Source organism: Anthonomus grandis, chromosome 17, assembly GCF_022605725.1.
Source record: "Anthonomus grandis grandis chromosome 17, icAntGran1.3, whole genome shotgun sequence".
Taxonomy (NCBI): Eukaryota; Metazoa; Arthropoda; class Insecta; order Coleoptera; family Curculionidae; genus Anthonomus; species Anthonomus grandis.
Genome location: NC_065562.1, coordinates 16,048,800 through 16,076,785, shown reverse-complemented (window position 1 = coordinate 16,076,785; position 27,986 = coordinate 16,048,800). Strand labels below are relative to the sequence as shown.

General features: G+C 31.7%; 1 protein-coding gene across 3 annotated transcripts; it reads left to right on the top strand.

The window, feature by feature from the left end:
* Positions 1 to 27,786, top strand: LOC126746269 (uncharacterized). Of its 3 annotated transcripts, none has more exons than XM_050454427.1 (5): positions 1 to 432; positions 16,159 to 16,409; positions 22,459 to 22,630; positions 23,175 to 23,480; positions 27,030 to 27,786. In XM_050454427.1, exons 1-5 carry the CDS (start codon positions 366 to 368, stop codon positions 27,524 to 27,526), a joined length of 1,293 nt encoding a protein of 430 aa, XP_050310384.1. In that variant the 5' UTR covers positions 1 to 365; the 3' UTR covers positions 27,527 to 27,786. The 3 variants fall into 3 exon arrangements, with proteins under 3 accessions (XP_050310384.1, XP_050310383.1, XP_050310385.1); XM_050454426.1 differs by having other exon boundaries at positions 16,156 to 16,409; XM_050454428.1 differs by lacking the exon at positions 1 to 432 and adding an exon at positions 639 to 678.
* Positions 27,787 to 27,986: the final 200 nt, after the last annotated feature.

Genomic DNA, 27,986 nt, shown 5'->3' with positions numbered 1-27,986 from the left:
CCACTCCACTTCACAACGACGCCGTCGTATGGTCGGTTCTGCACCGGGTTCCACCGTGGTACTCAATTACAAAACCACCAGAGTGAGATTAAACGCGCGTGTCAATTATATGTGTGTGTGTGTGTCTCTTTTTTTGCCATATTTTCCATTTTTTTTTTGTCTAAAAATATGTTTGTCGAAAAACCGTTACCGCATCAGTGGGGTATTTTCACGTGGCGAAGGAAGGGCGTCCTGATAGAGGGTTCGGTACGTTGAGGACGTGCTAGAATATCCAAAAACAAAAAAAAACTGAATTTTTACAATTTTCCGTTGTTAGAGAGAAAAACTTCTTTTTTATTACTTGTTTAGTGTCGTTTTTTATTAAGATGAAGCTGTTAGTGTTGTTTGGTGTCTTTGTGTTCAGATTTGTACGGGCTCAAGGTAACATGCCATGTAAGTATGCGATGATGATTAGGTAAAAGATGTTAATTGTCTTTCTGTCGCAGAATCAGGCACCGATCGAAAAAGGAAAACGTACACGAAATATGTGCCTACGTGTATTTTTTTTTATGTAATTCCCTTGGACATTGTTGTACATTGGCGTAGAGAAAGAATTCTATGTATCGCTTTACAAGTGAGTCATTAGGACATAATGTTGGTTCATGTGTGGATAAATGCACTTCAAGGAATCTTTACAAGGTGTGTCCAAGGGAATTTTGGTTGTATATTTAAGATGGAAATAAAGTGATATTTTTCTTGTATAATTAGACCAATTGTATTTGAAAAACACTATTTTCAGGTGGTTCAAATGCTATTAATAAAATGAAACCATGATATAAATAATAGAGGGGAAAGTTGAATTCTTATTGAAAATTAAAAGATAATAGGAATAAAGGGATATTTTTCTTGCATATTTCGACCAAATATACCAAAAAAAACACTATTTCTAGGCCATCTAGACACTATTAAAAAAATGAAACCATACAAAAAATAGAGGGAAAAGGTGAATTCTCATTTATATATCCTTATCTCATTTTAAATTTTTTCAAAGCAAGTTGATTTTTTATTAATGTATTGGAATTTTTTTAAAGCAAGTTGATTTTTTATTAATTTTCGAAAATTTAAAAATCAGTTAATCGGAACAATCAGCTTATATCGGAAAAATCTCAAAAATGTAAAAATTAATTAAAATTATTAAATATTTTAATTAACCGACATTTTACAAAAAAATTGTACTTGCCGCTTTTTTTCATTTATTAACCTTTACTGTAAACATTCTACTCATAGAAAAAACTGGAAAATTGCAGTATTTTTTTATCCAGAAAAAATTGCATTAAAAACGAGTAATAACATCAATAAATCTTTTTATTTTATTAGTCCAGGCAATTAAAAATAAAAGAAATGTATTTAACCATCTGGAAACATTGAAAATATGTCTCCCAAGAAAAATCAATAAAGAATCTTCAAAAAAATTGAAAAAGCTCACAATATCTCCAGGAATTTGAGTTAAAATTTCACACCCAAAAAACTGGGATAGCAGACTTGTCCCGTTTATTTATAACGAAATTATATTCCAGGCATTTGAAAGAAATTTTCACTTTGTTCTGTTTTGCTTATCATTCGAGGCAATTGAGAAATCAATTGTTTCTTCCAGGCATATATAATCAAAGTTGCCTGGAAAAAATTAAAAAGTTCCTAAAAGTGACCACTAAAAAAATGCTCTTGATTTTCCAGGCAATTGACGTAATCAATTGTTTATTCCAGGCAGTTGAAATCAATAGAAAAATTATTGGAGTACCTGTGTTACAGTTTATTTTCTTCAGATACAGGGTCAGTTCACTGGTTCTCGGCCTTTTAACGGAAATTTTGACTTTGTAACCAAATTAAACATAGAAGGAGGCTTTGAATTTTAATTTTACCCAATGCAAAATGTTAGTCAAAGTGTTTTTAACAATTAAGAAATTTGTGTAAGTTTTTTTTTCAAAGATTTAACGTAGAGCCAGATAAAACTAAAAAAAGTGCCATTTCACTATTTCTTGGCTCTCCCTCACAGTTCTCGGCCATTTTTGTATCGGTTCTCGGCCACCCCAAAATTTTGTTAATAAATACTTACCCATCTCTAAATTAAAGAAAATCAGTGTAAAATTTCACTTTTAAACAAGTTTTATTAAAAATAAACAGTTTAATTTAAATAAAAAACTTTATAGATAAATATTTCCTTTTTAACTAAAAACAAACAAAACAACTTATTCTTAAATATTGAAGGTAAAATGAGCAATTATATGAAATCTAATCAGTCTCAAAAAAACAGGATACTCTAGTATAATTATTCACATTAAAATGCAAAGTAATATAGTACGTTATAGATAAACTTATATATGGAAAACTTAAAACCTAAATACTTCATTGCACGTGCATTATTAAGCGTCATCACATTCATCGCACTTGTATTCTTTGTCTGCAGCAACACTATAGGGAACATTATAAAATTCCGTACATTTTTTGTGAAACCATTTTGCGCAATAGTCACAACCAATGTTTTTATGATCTTCTTCCGTGTTACTATTAAGAGTTTTTTTACACATATCACATGGTATCTTTTCTTTGGAATTTGTTTTTTCTAAATCCGGTTTTCTCTTATTTTGTTTCTTATTGTTTTTCTCAATTTTTGTTTCTTCCTTCCTTTCCTTTATTCTCCTTCTTTCTCCTGATCTTTTTTTTTTTAAATATTCCCTCCATTTGTCACTGCTAATTGCACTTGGTGCTCTTTCATTTTTCGGTCAGTTTGTATTTTGCTACGTTTATTTGGTTCAGGATACACTAGATGTTCGGAAAATGCACCATGTATTCTATCAATGTTTTCAGTACCTTGAACCGCAGTTTTTTCGTTTTTCTGGTTCTTCCCATCTTCTTTTGAAATTTTTCCTTCTGATTTATTTTGTTGGAAACTATTGTTTTCACCTTTATTTTCGTTGATATTTCTCTCCGACAGTATTCGTTTGTCTTTTTCCTCGTGGCACCGTTTTTCTTTAATCTTTGAACTACCTTTTTTGATTATGTCAAGATTATTAGTATTATTTTCATTACCACATACGACGTTTGGAACATTTTCTACTTCAGTTTCAAAAATATCATCATTAAATGTTGTACCGGGTGTAGGAGCCGCTAACATTTCAGAAATATCAATCAATAGAAGATCATCATCTTGATCATCTTTACCATTATTTAGAAAGGAGCTGGTCATAATATTTTGAATTTTTACGCTGTCAATATTCAAATTATTATCAACAAAAGATGAAAAATTTACCTGCTGATTTTCGGAAAATTAAGTCTCCATGTGAATTATCTCCACGTTTTCAGAAAAGTGTGTATCTTTATCAGGAATATTGAGATCTGAATTGAGATCAAATATTAATTTGTCAGTATCAAGGTCGTTGTTTTGAATAAGGGGCAAAATTTCCATTACCGTTGAAAGTTATTTTTTTTTTTCGTTTCCTTGTTTAACAGTCAGCAAATTACGAAAACCTTTAGGACCCAAAACTTTCCCACTGGATGGACACAGTGCGAATCCCGACTCATCACCATTAAAAATCTTCCTTGGATCATTCATTATGTAAGAAAAATTATTACTCTCTAAATACTCCTTGAGGTCATGAAACCATTTTCTTACGAATTGTTCTGTAACTGCAGCTCTGGCTTTATTTATTCCCTCAGCTTCTCTGAGGGATATCTCGAGATTTCTTTTTAAGAAATTTGAGTACCACGTTTGTTTTGGTACACCTTTCTTAAATAAACACTTACCAGAATCAGCTTTTTCTTTTAATATAGATTCACTTAAAGGTCTCTCAGAACTAAAGCTTTTCTTTTATGTTTATTTTGATTTTTGAAAGATAACCTAACTTTCTAAGTTAGACAAGGGACTTTTGGTGTGAGCCCATGAGTTTTATGGTGCTCTCACACTAAAACTGTAATTTAATAGCCAAAGTAAAGGGTTAATATTTATTTTATTGTTAAATTAATAATTTCGACGTCAGTGTCATTAAAAGTATATCACCGCTTATTGACGAAGATTTGCATCATCCTGCTTTGACAATTTCTTTTAAATCGGCTTCCCCTCATAAATATAATCCATCTATAATTTCAAATAATCTACAGCAGTTTAACTTCAGAAAAGCAGACTTTTCACTCATGTATAATTTGTTGCTTGATGCAGACTGGTTGTCCGTCTTCCAGTCTTCTGACGTTGACAGCGCTTGCAAGGAACTTTACAAAACACTTGATTCAGCTTTTGCCTATAACTCATTTGTGACCCAAGCCGAGGAAAACATTGTCACTGATCCCTCATCGTTTTGGTCTTCCGTTAGAGCTAAGAAAGGTCACTCTTCACTTCCGTCTATCATGTGCGATGCCAATGGTAATTCTTTTCAAGGAACAGAAAATATTGTGCCAGCTTTTGCCGAACTTTTTCAGAATGCCTATAAAGATCCAATCAACCCCGCAGAAACCTATCCTTCTTCTAATTCCTCAGACCTCATTGACATTCTTCCATCAATTACCACTGAGGAAATTATTGCTGCTAGTCGGAGGCTAAAAAACAAGCCGGTATAGATGGTGTTCCAAGTTTTGTGGCTAAAGACTGCATGTTTGTCCTTTGTCAGCCTTTATGTCATATTTTTAACCTTATTTTGAAAACTGGTAAATTTCCAGGCGTCTGGAAATGTGCTAAAGTAATACCAATTCACAAAAAAGACGATATAAACAGAATCGACAACTATCGACCTATCTCTAAACTTTTGAAACTATTGTTTATAACAGAATTCTTCTCCAAGTTCAATCACTACTCTCTATAGATCAGCACGGTTTTATTCCTAAAAGGTCGTGCATCACTAACCTCTGTAATGTGACTCATTTTATTTCTTCAGCCCTCGATAAAAAAAGTCAGGTTGATATGATGTATACTGATTTCAGTAAGGCTTTCGATCAGATAAATCATAGCATTCTGCTGGAAAAATTGAACAAGCAATTCAACTTCTCAGAAAGGCTAATTTCGTTGCTTTCATCTCAGTTTGTTGGGGTGGAAAGTTGCAGATCTAATACCTTTGTTTCAACTTCTGGAGTCCCACAGGGATCCAATCTCGGCCCACTTCTTTTTATCTTTTATATTAATGATCTCATAGAACTGATTTCCTGCCTTAGACTAGCTTATGCTGATGATCTGAAAATATTCTGGTGTATCAGTAGTATCTTGGACTGCTTGTTCTTACAGAGTAACTTGGACCTAATTAGGGGGTGGTGCAGTCGAAATCAGTTATGTCTTAATATCTCGAAATGCTGTGTGATCTCCTTTTACTGAGCCAAGGATCCTGTTTTATTTAATTACAATATAGACAATCAAATCCTCTGTAGAAGTACTTCTATTAAAGATCTAGGGGCTGTATTCGACGATAGGCTCACATTTGTGCCACATATTGAACAGACAGTGACCTCCTCGTTAAAACTTCTGGGTTTTGTCATTCGAAATAGCCGACACTTTAACAACTCAAACTCAATAAAACTATTGTACTTTTCCTTTGTTAGATCAAGACTGGAATACGGTTCCTTGGTGTGGTGTCCTTTCTATGAATGCTACATCGAGAGTGTTCAGAGAAGGGTTTTAAAGTTTCTTATGTTTCGTGAGGATGGAATATATCCTGTTAGGGGACATGATCATGATCTGATATTAGGTAGATTTAATCTGCAATCTCTGGCCATGAGGAGAACAATTCATTTTGTAACATTCTTATGGAAGTTGGTCGATAATCAAATAAATTCTCCTCCTCTCTTGAACGATATTCTATTTCATGTACCACGATTTGCTAACTAACATTAGATTTCAGAATCCCGTATATCAAATGTGCAGAATTTTTAATTCAGTATCATCATTCTGTGACATATTTGTATGCTCCATAAAGGATCTAGTTTTGTCTCTGACAAACCAACAGTTACCATAATTCCTTTTCTCTTCCTTTTTTCCCTTGTCCCATGAATCCCTTTCTTTATTCATTCTAATGTTAATTTACATCTCCTTTAATTTTGATATATACATGATGTTACTATAGTAATTTAAGTTTTCCTTATTTTTCTTTCTTTTGTTATTTAATTTATAGTAATTTAATACTTGTTTACACTTTCAAAACATTAATTGTAGATTTTCCTGTAACTGGGCTTTGCCTGTTGGAAATAAACTGCTAAATAAATTCATTACACCATAACACTCGTACATAATATTAAGGGTCAATTCATAATTAATTGTATTTATAAATCTCCCTGTCTGTTCTTCCTTGTGAGATTTTCTTTCAGGTTTATAGGTATAGTGCTTTTAGTAATTTCCTGTTTTCTTGGTCATCGGGATTTTCTTATCAACTGGGATAAAACAGGTGGCGCTTATATTTTATTGAACTCTTGTGGAATCCACGCCACTCTACCAAAGTGGTTAGTGCTAGTCGGCTTCCCTTTGAGAAGATCCCCTGAGCCGTCACCTCTATAGTATAGTCTCCTTCCTTCCATTGGTTCCCTTGTACCCATTTTCTAACCCTCATTTCCGATACATTTACTCTCCTTTTTCCTTCCTGTTATTACCCATCCGTCCATTCAAATTTCGTTTAATCCAGGTAAATAAGATAAAGTATTAAATTAAATTATAATTAATTATTTTTTTTATATATTTAACACCTGTGAAATATTAAAAAATGGTGAAAGTTTAATGAATTTTGTAGTATAATGTGTATAAGAGAATCAAAATTTCGATGTGTCTCCACAAACCCCTCAAACCGTGACATGAGTGGAACTTTTTGAAAAATGTAAAATCACACAACTTAAAATTAATTAATCAACGTCTCGACCTTCAAGTGGTAATCCTCAGGATCCAAAAAAGCGAGAAAAAATAATTAATTGTTGTGCATTTAATTCAAACCTTATCAGCATCTACCTACATTAACTAATTTCATCCTATTTAAGCAAAAAGTCTTGAAACAAATGCGTCAACCGTATACGTAATAATACCTTTTGATTTCACACAATGCGAAATAAATTTTCCCTAATATTAATAACAAATAAAAAAGAACCAATTGTTATACATTTCTCAAAAATTAACTGGGAATTTCTTAACCTATAGGCACACACACACGCATACAAATTAAATAGCACTTAGGAAATTTTTATTGCTTTTGTCACCCCATTAATAATATATTAAAGTATATGAAACCATTTCTTTTCATTTTGAAAAATATCACTGAATTTTACATCCCACTCGCACTGATTATTGTATATTGACCCTGACCTTTTGACTCATACTAACCAGATAAACTTAAAAATAATTTTTATTACCATAATACGTGGCAATAAATGAATTTAAACCGTAGTAGTAAATTCTAATAAAATAACACACGTAAGGAATTTGTTTGTTTGTTTTCTCAGCAGTTTTTCAAGGACCTGGCCGCCTTAAAACTTCATTATTTTCAAAATTTGTACTCTCAGATTAATAGGTTTAGTATCAGAATATTTGGGAAAAAATGATCTAAAACTTTCATTAAATAATTAAGAAGTTTTGATCAGGAATTTTTGAGTTATTAAGGATCTTAGGCAGCTTCTCACTTCCAAGATCTAGCCATTTAGTATCAAAATGTTTACTAAATTACTCCACGTTAAAAATAGTACAACCAGTAGTAATCGTGATTAAAATTCGCTATTTTATTCCAGTGACCTTTCTGCTTATGGCAAAAACAGCCATTAAAACTGCCATTTAATCAACATAAACCACTTCGTCATATTCGGTATAGTTTATTGTCAATGTTTTATTATATTAGGGCTAAAGGTATGAATTAGTGGATCATTTTGCCAAAAACTGCTTACAATGATATCTTCATTTGCATTCATTCATTTAAGTTGAACTCATTATCATTCATGTTTATTCAGTTAAATTTTGGATATAAGCCTGAAAGGGATTATGTGAAGGTATCCAGATAGTACTCTGATTGCTCACATCTTCTTTGTTATTGTTATTAGTTGTCTCTTGTTAAATTTTAATTTCCTTCATTTTCTCACGTCTTTTCTCCAATTTTCCCTGGTTTAAACGTCCTTCGCTCGATGACTAATACGAATTAAATATAATGCCTTAACAATGGCCGTATACGTATAAACGTGATTTTCTCATCAGAGCTCATCAAGTGGTACCGTTAAAATTCTAAATTTAGCCCGAGTACCGGCCTACAAACCAAGAAATCGCTTTCCGCGTTCTCACATATAACAACCAAAAAAAAAAAGACACCGATGCTAAATATAAGCATTAATGCAACGATGTGAAAATATAGAAAGTTACGAGTATTACGACAAATTTGTTTATTCATTGCTAAAGGTTGCATATGAATATTTATTTTTCCTTGTAAATATATATTTTATTAAAACGTCCGTATAATAAACACCAAAATAACGATTTAGCAGTAAACAGGTCAATGCTGATAACCGTACATATAATGTATCGAACAAAAAAAAATATGGTAAAATTGCCTCAATTACGGTACTAAGGTTATATTTTACGTGGTACCAGTTATATATTGAACGTTTGCAGTAACCGCAGTTTATGGGTTTTTAATTATTTGGTAATCAAATGGGTCGCAATAGAATAAATGCAGGTTATAATTAGTCAGACGTGGTACCGATATTAATAATATTTAAATGGAGAAAACACGGTTTTTTTTGCTGCTACTTATTCACTTCCTACTCGTACTTCATCATTTTCATTATTGTTTTTCATGTTTTGACGTTCAACGAGTTTCTCTTGTCTTATTCTTCTTCTTCCTCTGTCTTCTTTGAAGTATTCATTTAAGTTTCTGTTATATTTCATTGCCTTTAATAAGCTTGTTCCTTCACTTTTATTTAACCTTTTTTATTTACATTTTTCATGTGTCTCTTCGTATAGATTTTTCACTAACCAGATATTTCCTTCTTATTTTCATCTACTTCTTTCAGAAATTTTTCTTTTTCCTCTCATTGTCTATCAGTGCTGATATCTCTTCTGACAGTTCTTTATATTTCTCTATTTTCATTAATTTATTCATTCAAGGAAGATAAAAAGGATTTTATATTTGGTTGTTGGTTTTCTCTATTCTTGTCCAGTTTTCGCCCTTTTTTTGCATAAATTAATTTTATCTCAACCCTTATTAACAAGCAAATAAGTTGTATTATTTACAGTCTTTTTGCTGTACATTATTTACTTTATTTTTTTTCTTCTTCTTAACTTCTGTTGAATGAGAATTTTATTTTGTGGTTAAAAATCTAACGGAAAAATTTCAACCCAGACAAAATAATGAACCCATAAAATCAACATCTAAAGTGCATTTTTTATACTTGACATTAACTTGCGGTCTGTTGTTCTATTTAGAAATTAGTTCCTGTAAATTTAACGCTCCAACCATTAATGGAATTTTTTCAACGATCGGATTATACAATAATAAATACTTGTAAGGAACATTTTTTTTTCGAAATTAACATAACGTGACATTTTTAGCAGTCAAGCTTAGACTCTAGAACATTCTTCGAGAAATCCAATTTTTTTACCTTTTTTTGTTGATGATTTATAAATATTGTCAGATAATAATAAAAAATAACAAAAAATTAAAAATTTACATTTTTTGCCATTAATTGAATTTTTCAACAACTTCGACACCTTTCACCAAAATTACCTTATATACATTTAAGTATATATTGATTTTTCTTTTTTTTTTAATTATTTACTAATTTTTTTTTTGTATTTTGACCTCATACAATTTTGTTAAATTGTGTAAACTTATTGTACTAGTTTTGTCTCTATGTATATTTTTGTATTGTTTTTATTTTTACTCAAGCTTTATCTACAAATTGCAAAATTATAAGACAATAAAGCATTATTATTATTATTATTATATCATAACGTGACATTTTTAAAATGAAAAAAAAGGGAAATTTTGACCGAAATGTGAACTTGCGACAGATATACTCAAGGATCCTCGATGACTCAAAAACTTCTGATCAGAATATCCTGAGTATTCAATAAGTTGTACAGTACTCTTTTCCAAATATTTTGACACCAAATAGGTAGATCTAGGATGAAAAGTGCCTGAGATAAATCAGTTTTAAGTTGATATGGTCCTTGGCAGACTTGGTGCCATTAAAGTGAAAAGCTGCACAAGATCCTTGATAACTCAAAAACTGTTAATTAAAATTTTATAAGTAATTAATAGATATCTTACAGTACACTTTTCTTAATATTTTGATACTAAATAAGTAGATCTGGGATAAAAAGTTTTTGAGATAACTCAATTTCAAGTTGGTGAGGTGTTAGGAAGAATTAGTGTCATTAAAGTGACAACGTGTCTAAGATCATTGATAACTCAGAAACTTCTCATTAAAACTTTTTGAGCATTCGATGTGAATTATAAAGTATTCCGTTTTAAACATTCTGATACCAAATGAGTAAATCTAGGATGAGAAGTTTCTGAGATAACTGAGATTCTAGCTGCTGAGGTCCTTGAAAGACTTAGTGCTATTAAAATAACATGCTGCCTAAGATAATTCAAGACCTTTTAATCAAAACTTTCTGAGTATTGTAAAAGATTCTGTTCTAAATATTTTTGTTCTAAATGGGTAGATCTGGCCTAAAAATTTTCTAATATATATATTATTATTACTTCAGGCACTCAAATGACTGAAACACCCTTCTAAAATAACTTCTAGTTATCTGGTATTAAAAAAACAAAATCAATTATTTTCAAGTGCTTTGAAGGGCAATAAGAGTATTTAATTGATTATTCCAGGCACTTAAAATAACTCGAGTGCCTGGAATAAATTTAACAGTACCTAAATAATCATCCCAGGCACTTAAATTCCTGGAATAACATTCTGAAATTATTCTTGGACGTCTAGTATTAAAAAACAAAGTCCTTTACTCAGTTCGATTTCCTCTAAATGCTTTGGAGCGCATTCAAAGTACTTAATTAATTATTCCAGGCACTTAAAACGACTCAAATGCTTGACAGAAATTAAGTAGCTCTTAAATAATCATCCCAGGAACTTAAATTCCTTAAATTCCTAGAGTAACATTCTGAAATTAGTCTTGGATGTCCAGTATTAAATAACAAAGTTCTTAACTTAGTTGGATTTCCTTCAAATGCTTTGGAGGACATTCAAAGTACTTAACTGATTATTCCAGGTACTTAAAATGACTCAAATGCCTGGAAGAAATTTAACAGTACTTAAATTTTTATTCCAGACATTTAAATTCCTGGAATAACTTTCTGAAATTACTCTTGGATGTTTAGTATTAAAAAACAAAATCCGTAACTCAGTTCGATTTCCTCAAAATGCTTTGGAGGGCATTAAGAGTACTTAATTGATTATTTCAGGCACTTAAGATGACTCGAATGCCTGGAAGAAATTTAACAGTACTTAAATTTTTATTCCAGACATTTAAATTCCTGGAATAACTTTCTGAAATTACTCTTAGATGTTTAGTATTAAAAAACAAAATCATTAACTCAGTTCGATTTCCTCCAAATGCTTTGAAGCGCATTCAAAGTACTTAATTGATTATTCCAGGCACTTAAAATGACTCGAATGCCTGGAAGAAATTTAACAGTACTTAAATTTTTTTCCAAACATTTCAATACCTGGAATAACATTCTGAAATTACTCTTGGATGTTTAGTATTAAAAAACAAAATCGTTAACTCAGTTCGATTTCCTTCAAATGCTTTGGAGGACATTCAAAGTACTTAATTGATTATTCCAGGCACTTAAAATGACTCGAATGCCTGGAAGAAATTAAAGAGTACTTAAATAATTATTCCAGACATTTAAATTCCTGGAATAACATTCTAAAATTACTCTTGGACGTCTAGTATTAAAAAACAAAATCCTTAACTCAGTTCGATTTCCTCTAAATGCTTTGGAGGATATTTAAAGTACTTAATTGATTATTCCAGGTACTTAAAATGACTCAAATGCCTGGAAGAAATTTAACAGTACTTAAATTTTTATTCCATACATTTAAATTCCTGGAATAACATTCTAAAATTACTCTTGGATGTTTAGTATTAAAAAACAAAATCCGTAACTCAGTTCGATTTCCTCTAAATGCTTTGGAGGGCATTCAAAGTACTGAATTGCTTATTCCAGGCACTTAAAATGACTCGAATGCCTAGAAGAAATTTAACAGTACTTACATTTTTTTCCAGACATTTCAATACCTGGAATAACATTCTGAAATTACTCTTGGATGTTTAGTATTAAAAAACAAAATCCTTAACTCAGTTAGATTTTCTCCAAATGCTTTGGAGGACATTCAAAGTACTTAATTGATTATTCCAGGCACTTAAAATGACTCGAATGCATGAAAGAAATTTAACAGTACTTAAATTTTTATTCCAGACATTTCAATTCCTGGAATAACTTTCTGAAATTACTCTTGGATGTCTAGGATTAAAAAACAAAATCGTTAACTCAGTTCGATTTCCTCCAAATGCTTTGGAGGGCATTCAAAGTATTTAATTGATTATTCCAGGCACTTAAAATGACTCAAATGCCTGTAAGAAATTTAACAGTACTTAAATTTTTATTCCAGACATTTAAATTCCTGGAATAACATTCTGAAATTACTCTTGGATGTCTAGTATTAAAAAACAAAATCCTTAACTCAGTTCGATGTCCTCCAAATGCTTTGGAGGACATTCAAAGTACTTAATTGATTATTCCAGGCACTTAAAATGACTCGAATGCATAGAAGAAATTTAACAGCACTTAAATTTTTATTCCAGACATTTAAATTCCTGGAATAACATTCTGAAATTACTCTTGGATGTTTAGTATTAAAAAACAAAATCGTTAACTCAGTTCGATTTCCTCTAAATGCTTTGGAGGGCATTCAAAGTACTTAATTAATTATTCCAGGCACTTAAAATGACTCGAATGCCTGGAAGAAATTTAACAGTACTTAAATTTTTACTTCAGACTTTTAAATTCCTGGAATAAAATTCTGAAATTACTCTTGGATGTCTAGTATTAGAAAACAAAATCCTTAAGTTAGTTCAATTTACTCGAAATGCTTTGGAGGACATTCAAAGTACTGAATTGCTAATTCCAGGCACTTAAAATGACTCGAATGCCTAGAAGAAATTTAACAGCACTTAAATTTTTATTCCAGACATTTAAATTCCTGGAATAACATTCTGAAATTACTCTTGGATGTCTAGTATTAAAAAAACAAAATCCTTAAGTCAGTTCAATTTACTCGAAATGCTTTGGAGGACATTCAAAGTACTGAATTGCTTATTCCAGGCACTTAAAATGACTCGAATGCCTAGAAGAAATTTAACAGCACTTAAATTTTTATTCCAGACATTTCAATACCTGGAATAATATTCTGAAATTACTCTTGAATGTTTAGTATTAAAAAACAAAATCCTTAACTCAGTTCGATTTCCTCTAAATGCTTTGGAGGACATTCAAAGTACTTAATTTATTATTCTAGGTACTTAAAATGACTCGAATGCCTGGAAGAAATTTAACAGTACTTACATTTTTTTCCAGACATTTCAATACCTGGAATAACATTCTGAAATTACTCTTGGATGTTTTGTATTAAAAAACAAAATCCTTAACTCAGTTCGATTTCCTTCAAATGCTTTGGAGGACATTCAAAGTACTTAATTGATTATTCCAGGCACTTAAATGACTTAAATTCCTAGAGTAACATTCTGAAATTACTCTTGGATGTCTAGTATTAAAAAACAAAATCCTTAACTCAGTTCGATTTCCTCCAAATGCTTTGGAGGACATTCAAAGTACTTAATTGATTATTCCAGGCACTTAAAATGACTCGAATGCATAGAAGAAATTTAACAGCACTTAAATTTTTATTCCAGACATTTAAATTCCTGGAATAACATTCTGAAATTACTCTTGGATGTTTAGTATTAAAAAACAAAATCGTTAACTCAGTTCGATTTCCTCTAAATGCTTTGGAGGGCATTCAAAGTACTTAATTAATTATTCCAGGCACTTAAAATGACTCGAATGCCTGGAAGAAATTTAACAGTACTTACATTTTTACTTCAGACTTTTAAATTCCTGGAATAAAATTCTGAAATTACTCTTGGATGTCTAGTATTAGAAAACAAAATCCTTAAGTTAGTTCAATTTACTCGAAATGCTTTGGAGGACATTCAAAGTACTGAATTGCTTATTCCAGGCACTTAAAATGACTCGAATGCCTAGAAGAAATTTAACAGCACTTAAATTTTTATTCCAGACATTTCAATACCTGGAATAATATTCTGAAATTACTCTTGAATGTTTAGTATTAAAAAACAAAATCCTTAACTCAGTTCGATTTCCTCTAAATGCTTTGGAGGACATTCAAAGTACTTAATTGATTATTCCAGGCACTTAAAATGACTCGAATGCCTGAAAGAAATTTAACAATACTTAAATTTTTATTCCAGACATTTAAATTCCTGGAATAACATTCTGAAATTACTCTTGGATGTCTAGTATTAAAAAACAAAATCCCTAACTCAGTTCGATTTCCCCCAAATGCCTTAAAGGGTATTCAAAGTACTTAATTGATTATTCCAGGCACTTAAAATGACTCAAATGCCTGGAAGAAATTTAACAGTACTTAAATTTTTATTTCAGACATTTAAATTTATGGAATCACTTTCTGAAATTACTCTTGGATGTTTAGTATTAAAAAACAAAATCCTTAACTCAGTTCGATTTCCTCCAAATGCTTTGGAGGACATTCCAAGTACTTAATTGATTATTCCAGGCACTTAAAATGACTCGAATGCATGAAAGAAATTTAACAGTACTTAAATTTTTATTCCAGACATTTCAATTCCTGGAATAACTTTCTGAAATTACTCTTGGATGTCTAGGATTAAAAAACAAAATCGTTAACTCAGTTCGATTTCCTCCAAATGCTTTGGAGGGCATTCAAAGTATTTAATTGATTATTCCAGGCACTTGAAATGACTCAAATGCCTGAAAGAAATTTAACAGTACTTAAATTTTTATTCCAGATCTTTAAATTCCTGGAATAACATTCTAAAAATACTCTTGGCCGTCTAGTATTAAAAAACAAAATCCTCAACTCAGTTCGGTTTCCTTCAAATGCTTTGGAGGACATTCAAAGTACTTAATTGATTATTCCAGGCACTTAAAACGACTCAAATGCCTGGAAGAAATTTAACAATACTTAAGTAATTAACCCAGTTCCTCAACTTCGATTTCCTTCAAATACCTGGAAGTGTCTTAAGAATTTTCAACTAAATTTCACACTTTCCTATTGTTTTTCTATTAAAGTCCTATAAATAGCATCGAAGGTAATGCACCAATAATTTTACCAAAAAAAACCTTGAGAAACGTGAAAAAAATAATTTTTCAAATCGGTCTCCAGCATTCACTTCGCTCGAGAAATCGCATCTTTAATGAGCTTACGCAATCGACATTTTTTACTTAGAGACAGGTACTGTGAGCTATCATGCATGTGAAGGCGCCTATAGACACGTTTCACTGATTTCCTTTAAATTATTTATTTTATAGACATATTAACTGTTTATGTATATAGCATATTCTTCTTAGATATTTTCAATAAAGAATTCACACTCAGAGGTCAATCGATTCACAACCTGCGGTTACCCATATAAAACGGTTATATACGTTCACTTTCTTTTCAGTTTTAGTAGACGAATTGGGAAATTAATTTGATACGATGGCGCCTCACATTTAATGCATTAATTGCTCCACTAATTTATGAGTTTCACTTTTCATGTTACCACTACTTTTTGCAATATATGACAATAACGGAAGCTCGATCATCTCCGAAACCCTTCATGAAGGTTTCCTAAAATAACAATTAATTTCTTTCTCTTACTACGTGTTTACGAGGATGCTCATTGTGGCATCTTCAACTTCTTGTTGGACGGGTCTTCATCAGGTGATTAACCTGATCGTCGGCTATTTTTAGCTGACGGTAATACCGTGTGTGTGTGTGCAATTGGACATTCGAAACCGGTCGACCCAAATTGCCATATCTGCATTTTGTTTATCAACCGAACTAAGCATGTAGTTACTGTTGTTTCAAATTATTTCTCTCTTTTTTTAGCAGTACCCGAACCAATAGGGATCTGTAGTTCATCCAAAGATGTGGTGTTACAATCCAGAGGAGACTCGGCCTCCCAGACCGTCATCCTGGATTCCGGCGTTCGCAATAACGAAACACTGTGCCAAATTAAAGTTACAGCTCCAAAATCCCACGTGGTCAACTTCCAATTTATGGAGGAAATGAACGAGACTATTAAGAACGACACCAATGACTCCTTAAGCAAAGAGAAGAGACCGTCGTGTGTTATGAGCATCGTAAGTAGATTTAAAGTTATGCAAATGGTTTTCCCAGCACGTTCGGATTCAACTGTTCGTTCCCAACGATGAAGAATTTTGATTTCTTTCTCATTGTTGTGTCGTGCGTCGCACATATTTGTGCTAATGAGTCAGTTAGTCCTTGAACGTTAAGATGCTTCTTTCAGAGAATTAATGGTGGTTTTAGCACCTGAACAAAAGAATAGAAAGCTTTTATGATGGGCTTGTGTTAGGCATGTGTTGTCGAAGAAGAAAGCATTTAATGATTGCTTGATTAAGAACATCAAGAACCCTTCTCAGATAAGTTTATTTGCTATAGAAAAAGACAACAAATAATTTTGTGGCTTATTTTGCTTCACGTAACGTAATTGAAGTCAGAGAATCAGCAGATTGAAATCTTAGAAAGAAATCAGGAAATTGACAAGAAACGGTTTCAGGTCTAAGTATTTATACACAAGCAACAATTTCTGCCACGAATAAGGCAAATCAGATAAATTAAAAGACCCTTTCCAGGAAATCGGGTATACTAATTAATCTGGAAATAGTATACCAGTAACGCACTACAAAGATTTATAAATGGAAAGTGAAATGAATATTGATGCTTTCCAAGAAAACCTGTAAGTACTATATAGATGATTACAGAGCAATATAGAGAGGAAAAAGGAGAGACTTGACAGGAGGTGAAATTTTACGAATTTTTTGTTTAAGGTTTTAATGTGGTTAATATACATTTTATTAAAACAGCACTAATAAATGTATGTACATAACTTTCGTTTTCCGATAAGAAATTAGATGCAAAACAAAGTAAACTTATTTGAGCAAAAAGAATCAGTAAATTATGAATTAAAACTGAAAAACTGCGTCATCTATAGTTAAATTTGAAAAAGAAACTGTTTTACTATGAGAACCAGTATTTAATTTATATTTTATATCGTATGTAAGTCTGGGTTTAGGATTTCTCACATTTTTTAAAGGAAATTAACAAAAAACAGTTTTTGGTTTAAAGATTTATGAACAATCAATAATTCCTGACATAAATAAGGTAAATCAGATGAACTTAAAGACCCTTTCCAGGAAATCGGGTATACCAATTAACCTGGAAACGATATACCAGTGACGAACTACAAAGATTTATGAATGGAAAGTGAAATATTGACGGCTTACAAGAAAACCTGTAAGTACTACATAGATGAAACAGGGAAGAAAAAAGGTTTGACAGGCGTTGAAATTTTACGTATTTGTTATTTAAGGTTTTAACGTGGTAATTATACCTTTCATTAGAACAGCACTAATAGGTCTTTCACTTTCTTATAAGATAAAATAAGCATATCTCACGAAAACGGATTTTGTCAATTTAAAAATGAAAAACTAGGTCATCTATAATAAAATTTGAAAATGAAACTGTCTTACTATAAGAACCAGTCTTTAATTCATATTTTGCATGACATGTGAGTCTCAGATCTGATCATCAATACATTTTAAGATTTCTGACATTTTCTGGAGAAACTTGACAAAAAACAATTCATGGTCTACGTATGTATGGACAATTAACAATTCCTGGCATGAATAAGGCAAATTAGATGAACTTAAAGAACCTTTCCAGGAAATCGGGTACACCAATTAACCTGGAAATGGTATGCCAGTAACAAATTACTAAGATTTATGAGTGGAAAGTGAAATATTGATGCCTTCCAATATTATTTTTCATTAAAACAGCACTAACAGATCAACCTACCCAATTTTCGTTTTCCGATAAAAAATTAGACATAAGACAAGGTAAACATTTATATGTAAAATGGATTTTGTGAATTAAAACTAAAAAACTACATCATCTATAGTAACAATAAAAAAAAAACTGTCTTAGTATAAGAACCAGTACTTGATTAATATTTTGCATTATACGTAAGTTTGGGCTGGTCTATCTTCGATACAGTTCAGGATTTCTCACATTTTCTAAAGGAAGTTAACAAAAAACAGTTTTTGGTTCAAAGATTTATGGACAATCAATAATTCCTGACATGAATAAGGTAAATCAGATGAACTTAAAGACGCTTTCCAGGAAATCAGGTATACTAATTAATCTGGAAAAGGTATACCAGTGACGAGCTATAAAGATTTATGAATGGAAAGTGAAATATTGATGCCTTCTAATAATACCTGTAAGTACTACATAGATAAAACAGGAAGGAAAAAAGGTTTGACAGGAATTGAAATTTTCCATATTTGTTTAATGTTTTAATGTAGCTATTGTACCTTTCATTAAAATAGCATTAATAAATATGCCTTGATGACTTTTGCTTTCGTATAAGAAATAGACGCAAAACAATGTAAGTATATCTTACGAAAACCGATTTTGTGAATTAAAACTGAAAAACTGCGTCATCTATAGTAAAATTTGAATAAGAAACTGTCTTACTATAAAAACCAATACTTAATTAATATTTTGCATTATACGTAAGTTTGGGCTGGTCAATCGTCGATAAAGTTCAGGATTTCTTACATTTTCCAAAGGAAATTAACAAAAAACAGTTTTTGGTTCAAAGATTTATGAACAATCAATAATTCCTGACATAAATAAGGTAAATCAGATGAACTTAAAGACCCTTTCCAGGAAATCGGGTATACCAATTAACCTGGAAACGATATACCAGTGACGAACTACAAAGATTTATGAATTAAAAGTGAAATATTGATGCTTTCCAAGAAAACCTGTAAGTACTACATAGATGAAACAGGGAAGAAAAAAGGTTCGACAGGAGTTGAAATTTTACGTATTTGTTATTTAAGATTTTAATGTAGTAATTATACCTTTCATTAGAATACTAATAGGTATTTCGCTTTCTTATAAGACAATGTAAGCATATCCCACGAAAACGGATTTTGTCAATTTAAAAATGAAACTGTCTTACTATAAGAAACAGTCTTTAATTAATATTTTGCATGACATGTGAGTCTCATCTGATCATCGATACAGTTTAAGATTTCTGACATTTTCTGGAGAAACTTGAAAAAAAATAATTCATGGTCTAAGTATGTATGGACATTTAACAATTCCTGACATAAATAAGGCAAACCAGATGAACTTAAAGACCATTTCCAGGAAATCGGGTATATCAATTAACCTGGAAATGGTATACCAGTGACGAACTACTAAAATTTATGAGTGGAAAGTGAAATATTAATGCCTTCCAATATAATTTTTCATTAAAACAGCACTAACAGATCAACCTACCCAACTTTCGTTTTCCGATAAGAAATTAGACGTAAGACAAGGTAAGCATTTATTACTAAAATGGATTTTGTGAAGTAAAACTGAAAAACTGCGGCATCTATAGTAAAATTTGAATAAGAAACTGTCTTACTATAAGAACCAGTACTTAATTAATATTTTGCATTATACGTAAGTTTGGGCTGGTCGATCGTCGATACAGTTCAGGATTTCTCACATTTTCTAAAGGAAATTAACAAAAAACAGTTTTTGGTTCAAATATTTATGGACAAACAATAATTCCTGACATAAATAAGGCAAATCAGATGAACTTAAAGACTATTTCCAGGAAATTGGGTATACCAATTAACCTGGAAACAGTATGCTGGTGACCAGCTATAAAGATTTATGAGTGGAAAGTGAAATATTGGTGCCTTCTAATAATACCTGTAAGTACTACATAGATAAAAGAGGGAGGAAAAAAAGGTTTCACAGGAGTTGAAAATTTACATATTTGTTGTTTAAGGTTATACCTTTCATTAAAATAGCACTAATAAATCTAACTACATGATCAGAAATTAGACGCAAAACAAGGTAAACATTTTCCAGTAAAATGGATTTTGTGAAAAAACTGAAATACTGAGTCGTATATAACAACATTTGAAAAAGAAACTGATCTTAACTGATCATCAATACAGTTTGAGATTTCTCACATTTTTTAGAGGAAATTGACAAAAAACTGATCTTACTATAAGAACCGCTACTTAAAAAATATTTTCCATTATACGTGAATCTGGGATGATCGATCATTGATACAGTTCGGGATTTCTCACATTTTCTAGAGGAAATTAACAAAAACCAGTTTCTGGTCGAAATATTTATGGACAATCAATAAATCTTGACATGAATAGGGCAAATCTGATGATTTTAAAGACACTTTCCAGGAAATCGGGTATACCAAATAATCTGGAAACGGTATACCAGTATCGAAATTAAAAGATTTGTGAATGGAAAGTCAAATATTGCTGCTTTTCAAGACTACCTGTAAGTACTACATAGATGAAACAGGGAAGAAAAAAGGTTTGACAGGAGTTGAAATTTTACGTATTTGTTGTTTATGGTTATACCTTTCATTAAAATAGCACTAGTAAATCAACCTACATGACTTTCGTGTCCCGATCAGGAATTAGACGCAAAACAAGGTAAGCATTTTTTAGTAAAATGGATTTTGTGAAAAAACTGCTTCGTATATACCAAAATTTGAAAAAGAAACTGATCTTACGATAAGAACCACTACTTAAAAAATATTTTGTATCATACGTAAATCTGGTATGACTGATCATTAATACAGTTTGAGATTTCTCACATTTTCTAGAGCAAATTTACAAAAAACTGATCTTACTATAAGAACCACTACTTAAAAAATATGTTCCATTATACGTGAATCTGGGATGAATAATCATCGATATAGTTCAGGATTTATTACATTTTCTGGAGGAAATTGACAAAAACCAGTTTATGGTCCAAATATTAATGGACAATCAATAAATCCTGACATGATTGGACAAATCTGATGATTTTAAAGACACTGTCAAGAAAATCGGGTATACCGAATAATCTGGAAAGAGTACACCAATGACGAAATAAGAAGATTTATAAATGAAAGGTCAAATATTGCTACTTTCCAAGACTACCTGTCATGACTATATAAATATATAAACACGGATTGAGAGTAGTTCAACTCTTACGTATTTGTTGTTGAGGGTTTTGATGTGGCAATTATAAGTTTCGTTAAAAAAGCACTAATAGATCTACTTAAATGACTTTAGTTTTCTGATAAGATATAGTTAGACGCTAAACAAGGTAAACACTTCTCAGGAAAAAAATTCTTGGATTTTGTGGACTTAAAAATTGAAACTATGTCATATATAGTAAAATTCGAAAAAGAAACTGTCTTACTATAAAAAATCAATAGTTAATGAATATTTAGCATCATACGTAAGTCTGAGATGGCCGATCGTCGATACAGTGCGCGATTTCTCAAACCTTCTGCAGGAAATTGACAAAGAAACGACTCAAGGTCAAAGTATGTATGGATAATCAACAATTCATAGCATAAATCAAGTACATCAGATGAACTTAAAGACCATTTCCAGGAAATCGGGTATTCTAAATAATCTGGAAAGGGTATACCAGTGAAGAACAATATAGATTAATAAATGGAAAGTTAAATATTGCTGCATTTTTACAATACCTGTAGGTACTTGATAATTGATTTAGGGAGAAAGCATGAATTGATGTTACTTAATGGAAGTCCTTAGGTGGTGTAGACTCAATAAAATTAATCCTCTTAAAGGCTAAACACGTCTATAGTGTTGAACAGGATCTTCAAAAAGATGATGATTTCAATAGTACATTTTCCTTTAATGACTGAAGGTTGACTTTATCCTGTTCCTCTTCTTTCTCTCCTAAACCCTAGTACTTTCGCGTCATAAATTAAATATAAAAATGACCTCAAATCTTCAAACAAAATACGTTATTGCACAATATGACCAGCAGATTTCCATAGGCGAGATGCTCATTTTCATATTGGATATTTAACTAATAAATTAACACACGACCCGCGACGGATAAATTATCATATACTTGTTTGTGTGAGTTCGTAGTAAAAATTAGCAGGTAGATGTAGAGGAAAATCAGGTTTCTGACTAACGACGTTCAAATTCGATTTTAATCATTATTTTATTATGTTCTTTCAATTATTTTAACGGCCATTATATATGTACATACATACGTCAAATGTTATTTTTAGAATTAAAATATGGTTTTTTTTCTCAATAGTATTTGCCGGATAACAGTACAGCTCCGTTTTGGAAAGGAGATCCTTGTTCGGGGGAGAAAATGACCGATATTGACTTACTGACTTCGGAGTTTAATATACTGTGGAGTCCACCAGAGAACCAAAGCGCCGTGGTCTTTTTTAAGACTGTAGTTCTGACGGCTGTAGGATCAGGTTAGTGTTAATTAAGAGTATGATTAATCAAGACATTTTTTATTCAAAGACCGTTCAGTCCTCCTTCCGATTTAGTGTCAAAAAATGAAAGGAAAGGAAACTCTCCTTTTCTCTCTCTATATATATTACAAGTATATTAAACAATTTACTAAATTAAATTTAAACGAAAAACCTCTCCGCTCTCCACTACAATCCCTCACGCCGTAAGAAAGGTCACGATTTACATAATGAAAAAACGAATTAATGAATGTCACTTATATTATGTCACTTAAAGCGCACTTAGTCACAGACAAAATGAATGGATATTGTTTTCGCGATTTATCTTAAAACCGTGAAAAACAACGTGTTTTTCTAGATTTATCTGCAGCAATTTTGTTTAAATAAATACATAAAAACAATCGAATAAATTACGAATTTCCCGAACGTGTGTGCGTGTTTGTTTCACTAATCATCACACTCATGAACATAATTTAATGAAGATTGGCTATGGATTAAATTCACACTAAGAGTAAATAAGTCTTCTTCATCTTAATTTTCTTCTTAGGTCCATCATGCAAGGAACCCTTCCAGCACACCTGCATGCGTATCGGTCGCATTCCCATGCTGTGTATCTCAGATCATCTGCTGTGTGACGGAATCCCCAACTGTCCCAAGACGTCCACTAACAGTGACGAAGATCCGAAGATCTGCAACATCGCTAAAAATGCTTGGGAGAACTTCGTGGTCGAACTGGTGAAGAAGTATCGTCCGCGAAGCGATGGCGATGACACCTTTGATCTTCAAGGGAATTCCAGTGAGGTAGCGTCGGATTCCGATTGGTTCGTTCAGTGGCAGTTGGTGAAGAAAAATGGTGAGTATCGTAATGAAGGACCGGCCGTATCTGGGGAAGAATCTTTAGGTTTGGCAGCACTGCAAGCATTTTTTTATTTAGTTCATCCAATGGTTGATCGAAGACCGGTCAGTCCTCCGTCCGAAAATTCCGCGGCAGTGTTGTCAATTTTTTCTAGATTTTTCTTAGCATTTGCTGCAATAAAAGTGTTATATACTATAACAAAAATTCCCCAACTATTCAGAAATATTTTTTTATCATTCCTCCTCAAACATAAAATCTGCAACAATTGACCGTGCGCTCTATGTATAGGTGATCGAAGACCGTTCAGTCCTCCATCCGACCATGTGTTATGTAAAACTAGCCAGCACCGTTCAGTCCTCCACTTGTGCGACCCATTGAACTTAAATTAATTTCTTTTTCAGTTAAAGATAAATGCGAAAATGATCCTTTATTTTGCGATATGAACACGCATAAAGTAGAAATTACTTCTTAAAACTCGCTTAAAAATTAAACAGGTATTCATTTTAAATCGTAGAAAAATCATTTTTACAATAATAAAGCATGCTCCTCATACCTACTTTTTTTGAGACTCCTCACAATAAAATGAGAAGTCACTTTTTTAAAATCAATGCTATTAATAAAGTTCCTCTCTAAAAAACGCTCTAAAACTCTACTAAGTGCCTCAAATTTAAACAATATTGTCCGAAATTATCAGTGTACAAATAGGGACATGAATTATTACAAAAAAACCTTTTTTATAAAGAAATTTTATCTTAAAGTCACATATCTTACATTCAGTTTTAAAATTAAAATGAGGAGCTAGTTCGAGCTTTCTGACATTGCTCCTAATTTGATTAAAAAAATGAGGAGCTACCTGTAAGAGGTTGAATAGTTCCTAAGATACAAGGGTTTAAAGATTATTGGCGAAGGGGCTTGATAAAGCCATTTTCAAAGTACCATAACTCGAGTGATTTTGAAGATTTGATTTTTTTTCAGTAAACTATTTAATTTATTAGTATTTTTTAAATTTAGAGTCGATGATAACAGGTGCCAGCAAATGATCTTTAACATGGATTAAGCAATTTGATCTGAACATTGGATAAATGGTCTCTGAGATATAAGGGTTTAAAGGATTCGTGATTTTTGGTGAAAGTACCTAAAAAAAGCTCCGCATTCTTGTAAAATTAATATTTAAAAAAATCATAATAAAATTAATGGAGAATGAGGAGCTGTACAATAACAATAATTGCATTAAATTATCACATATGTGATGAAAGGTAAATGAGGAGCCAATTTGAAATTTCTGACATTTCAAAAATGACAGAATGACATTCATTGACAGGGCTCTTCATTTGTTTAAAAAAAATTAGTAGCTACAGTATACGAGGTGCAATTTTGAGAAGCTCCTCATTCCTCTAAAATTAAAATTTAAGAAAAAATAATATTAATGTAAATATTGGAAAATCTAGAGCTATACTAATAACAAATTTAATAAAGATATTTTTTTAAAATTTAACGACAATAAATTATCTTGAAAAGTGAAAGGCAAATAAGGAGCCTATTAAAAATTTCTGACATTAATTAATTGAAAGAATTGTATTAATAAGTTGAAAGTAAAAAAAGTAATAATAATGGAATTAATGAAAAATGAGGAGCCTGTCTAATAACAAATTTAAAAATGAGGAGCATTCTATATTTTAACTGCATTAAATTATCACATAAGTGAAGGGTAAATAAGCAGACAATTTGAGATTTTTGACATTACTCCTTATTTATGCTACACTCCTTATTCCAAAAAATGAGGAGCTACACTATAAGTGGTGCAATTTCGAAAAGAAGCTCTTTGTTCCTATAAAATTAATAATTAAAAAAAATAATAAAATTATTGAAAAATGAGGAATTAAATTACTAAATTATCACATAAGTGACAGGTAAATAAGAAGTCGATTTGAGATTTTTGACACTGCTCTTCATTTGTTAAAAAAACTAGGAGCTACACTATAAGAGGTGCAATTTTGAAAAAAATCCTCACTTTTATTAAATTTAAATTAAAAAAAAATTATAATAAAATTATTGAAAAATGTAGTGCTGTACTAATACAAAATTTATAAATGAAAAGCATTATTTTAACTGCATTAAATTTTTAATTCAATGAATGTAAAATGAGGAGCCAACTTAAGATTTCTGATATTGCTCCTCATTTATTTTAAAAAAATTAGGAGCAATATTATCAAACTAATATTAAAAAAAATAATTAAATTATTATAAAATGAGGAGCATTTTTTACTTTAACAGCATTAATTTATCACATAAGTGAAAGGTAAATGAGGATCCCATTTCAGTTTTTAGTGCATTGCTATTTATTTATTAAAAAAAATTAGGAGCTATATTACAAGAGATGCAATTTTGTAAAAAACTCTTAATTTTTATAAAATTAAAATTAAAAAAAAAATAATTATAATAATATAAAAATAAGTGGAAAATAAGGAGCGATACTAACAACAAATTTAGAAATGAGGAGCAAGCTAAGGAGCTTAATTACTTAACGAGAATATTAATTATGCTCCTTATATTTGTCTCGTAATTCCGAAAATTAGGAGCCTACGAAAGTTTGGGTATGAGGAGCATGTTTACTGATAACTGATAATAAAATGAGGAGTATTTGTTTTTAAATCAATGCTTTTAATAAATTATAAAGAACATATAAATGTCATGAGTTTATCATTTTAAAAATGAGGAGCTGATTTCCAAAAAAAATACAATTTTTTTGTAGACATTTTGTTTTAGTCATGAAAAATATGTTCTTCGTTACTTTAAAAATGAGAAACCATTTATTTTAAATTACAAAAAATATCAATTTTTTTGATTTACTATATTTGGATCGCAAACATCATTAAGAAGTTGAGGTCTGGTACTTCCCTTCGTAATATTTTTATTTCAAAGCGCTCCACATAACCTTAAAATTAATATTAGACTGGAATTCTAAAAAAGCCTTTTTCCATCTCAACACAGCCCTATTTATAACATTTCTTATTTCCTTGCAAGCTTCCCACTTAGTTATTAATTAAGATCCTTCACATTCAAAAGTGCCACTAATTCAAAAAAAAAACTATTAATTTTGTAAATCATTTATTACCTAATTTACATATTGAAATCAAGTCAGGACCGCTCAGTCCTCCACCCGACCAGTGGGCTGATCACATAAAAGCAAAGCCTGTACCGTTCAGTCCTCCGTGCGGAAATCCCGAGGCGCTATTTTTAGTTTATTTTGATGATTTTTTAGATTTGTCCAAACTATGGGACGTTTATCTAAAAAAATACCTTAATTTATGCTATCAGGCAAATAAAAGTGTCTATCATAAGAAGCGTCTCTTGACATTTAAAAAAAAGCAATTTTATTCTTGTGGCCTCCTCAACTATAAATCCTGACATAACTGCCACAACTCTCCGTTTCGGTTGAAGACCGTTCAGTCCTCCATCCGACCGTACATAATCAGCACCGTTCAGTCCTCCGTGCGACCCATTAAAACACCACCGCGACCCTCTAAAAGTCATTTTCTTTTTCAGTAACAGACAAACCGAACGTGGTAAACGAAACTCACAGCGCCAGCGAATCGATTTCGGCCATGTTGAACAAATACGGCCCCTGGGGCTACCTGATGATGGGCCTTCTCATCTGCGGCACGGTCCTCTTCTTCTGCGGCCTCTGGGAGTGTTGCTGCAAAAGACCGAAACCGGAGGTGGACGCGCCGCCCCTCACCAACCCCACCACCGTGTTGGTGATGAATTGCGGCCAGGGGGCGGCAACACCCCCGATGCCCCCCCAGTACGACGACTTGGACTTGCCGCCCTCGTACACCACCTTGTTTCCCGCCGAGGAGGGACGGTACACTTCGATTAGTGAGGAGGGAGTTGCGTCTACTTCGAACGCCGAGGAGGAGAAGAGTGAGGAGGTTGGTGGTGCAGGTGAATCAGTGACGGTTCAAATTAACCATTGTGGTACTAGTCAAGAGGATGAGGAGGACGTGGAGGGAGATGAAGGAGAGTCTGTCGAGAGCAGTTGAGTTGTTTGTGAAACAAGTATGATGATATTTGAACTGTACTTATGTGTGGGCGCGACGGCTTGTTTCGCGGTTTGTTTTTGAATCTATACCTTAATCATGTGTGATATTACGACTGATCAATGTAGTTATTTAGTTGCACCGGACATCACGCGTATTATAATATTTATAATACCAAGACTTAAGAAGAGTTGTGTGTTTCTTTTTTTATTTATCTGACGAGTGTTTTTTTTTGTAATAAAAGAGAAGTTTTTTTTGAAAAATTAGAGTTTTATTCGCAGCCCTGATCAGTCTGTAAATTATTTGCAGGTTCACCAGAACGTCAGGTGAAATTTTGTTTTGGGGGATTTTTTAGTTTTCTCAGGGGTTTTTTAAGCAAAACAAGAAGGCAAAACAAGAACAAAGTTAATAATTATGTTAAGCTAAACTCCCAAACTAAATGGTTCTCAATGATATCCAATGA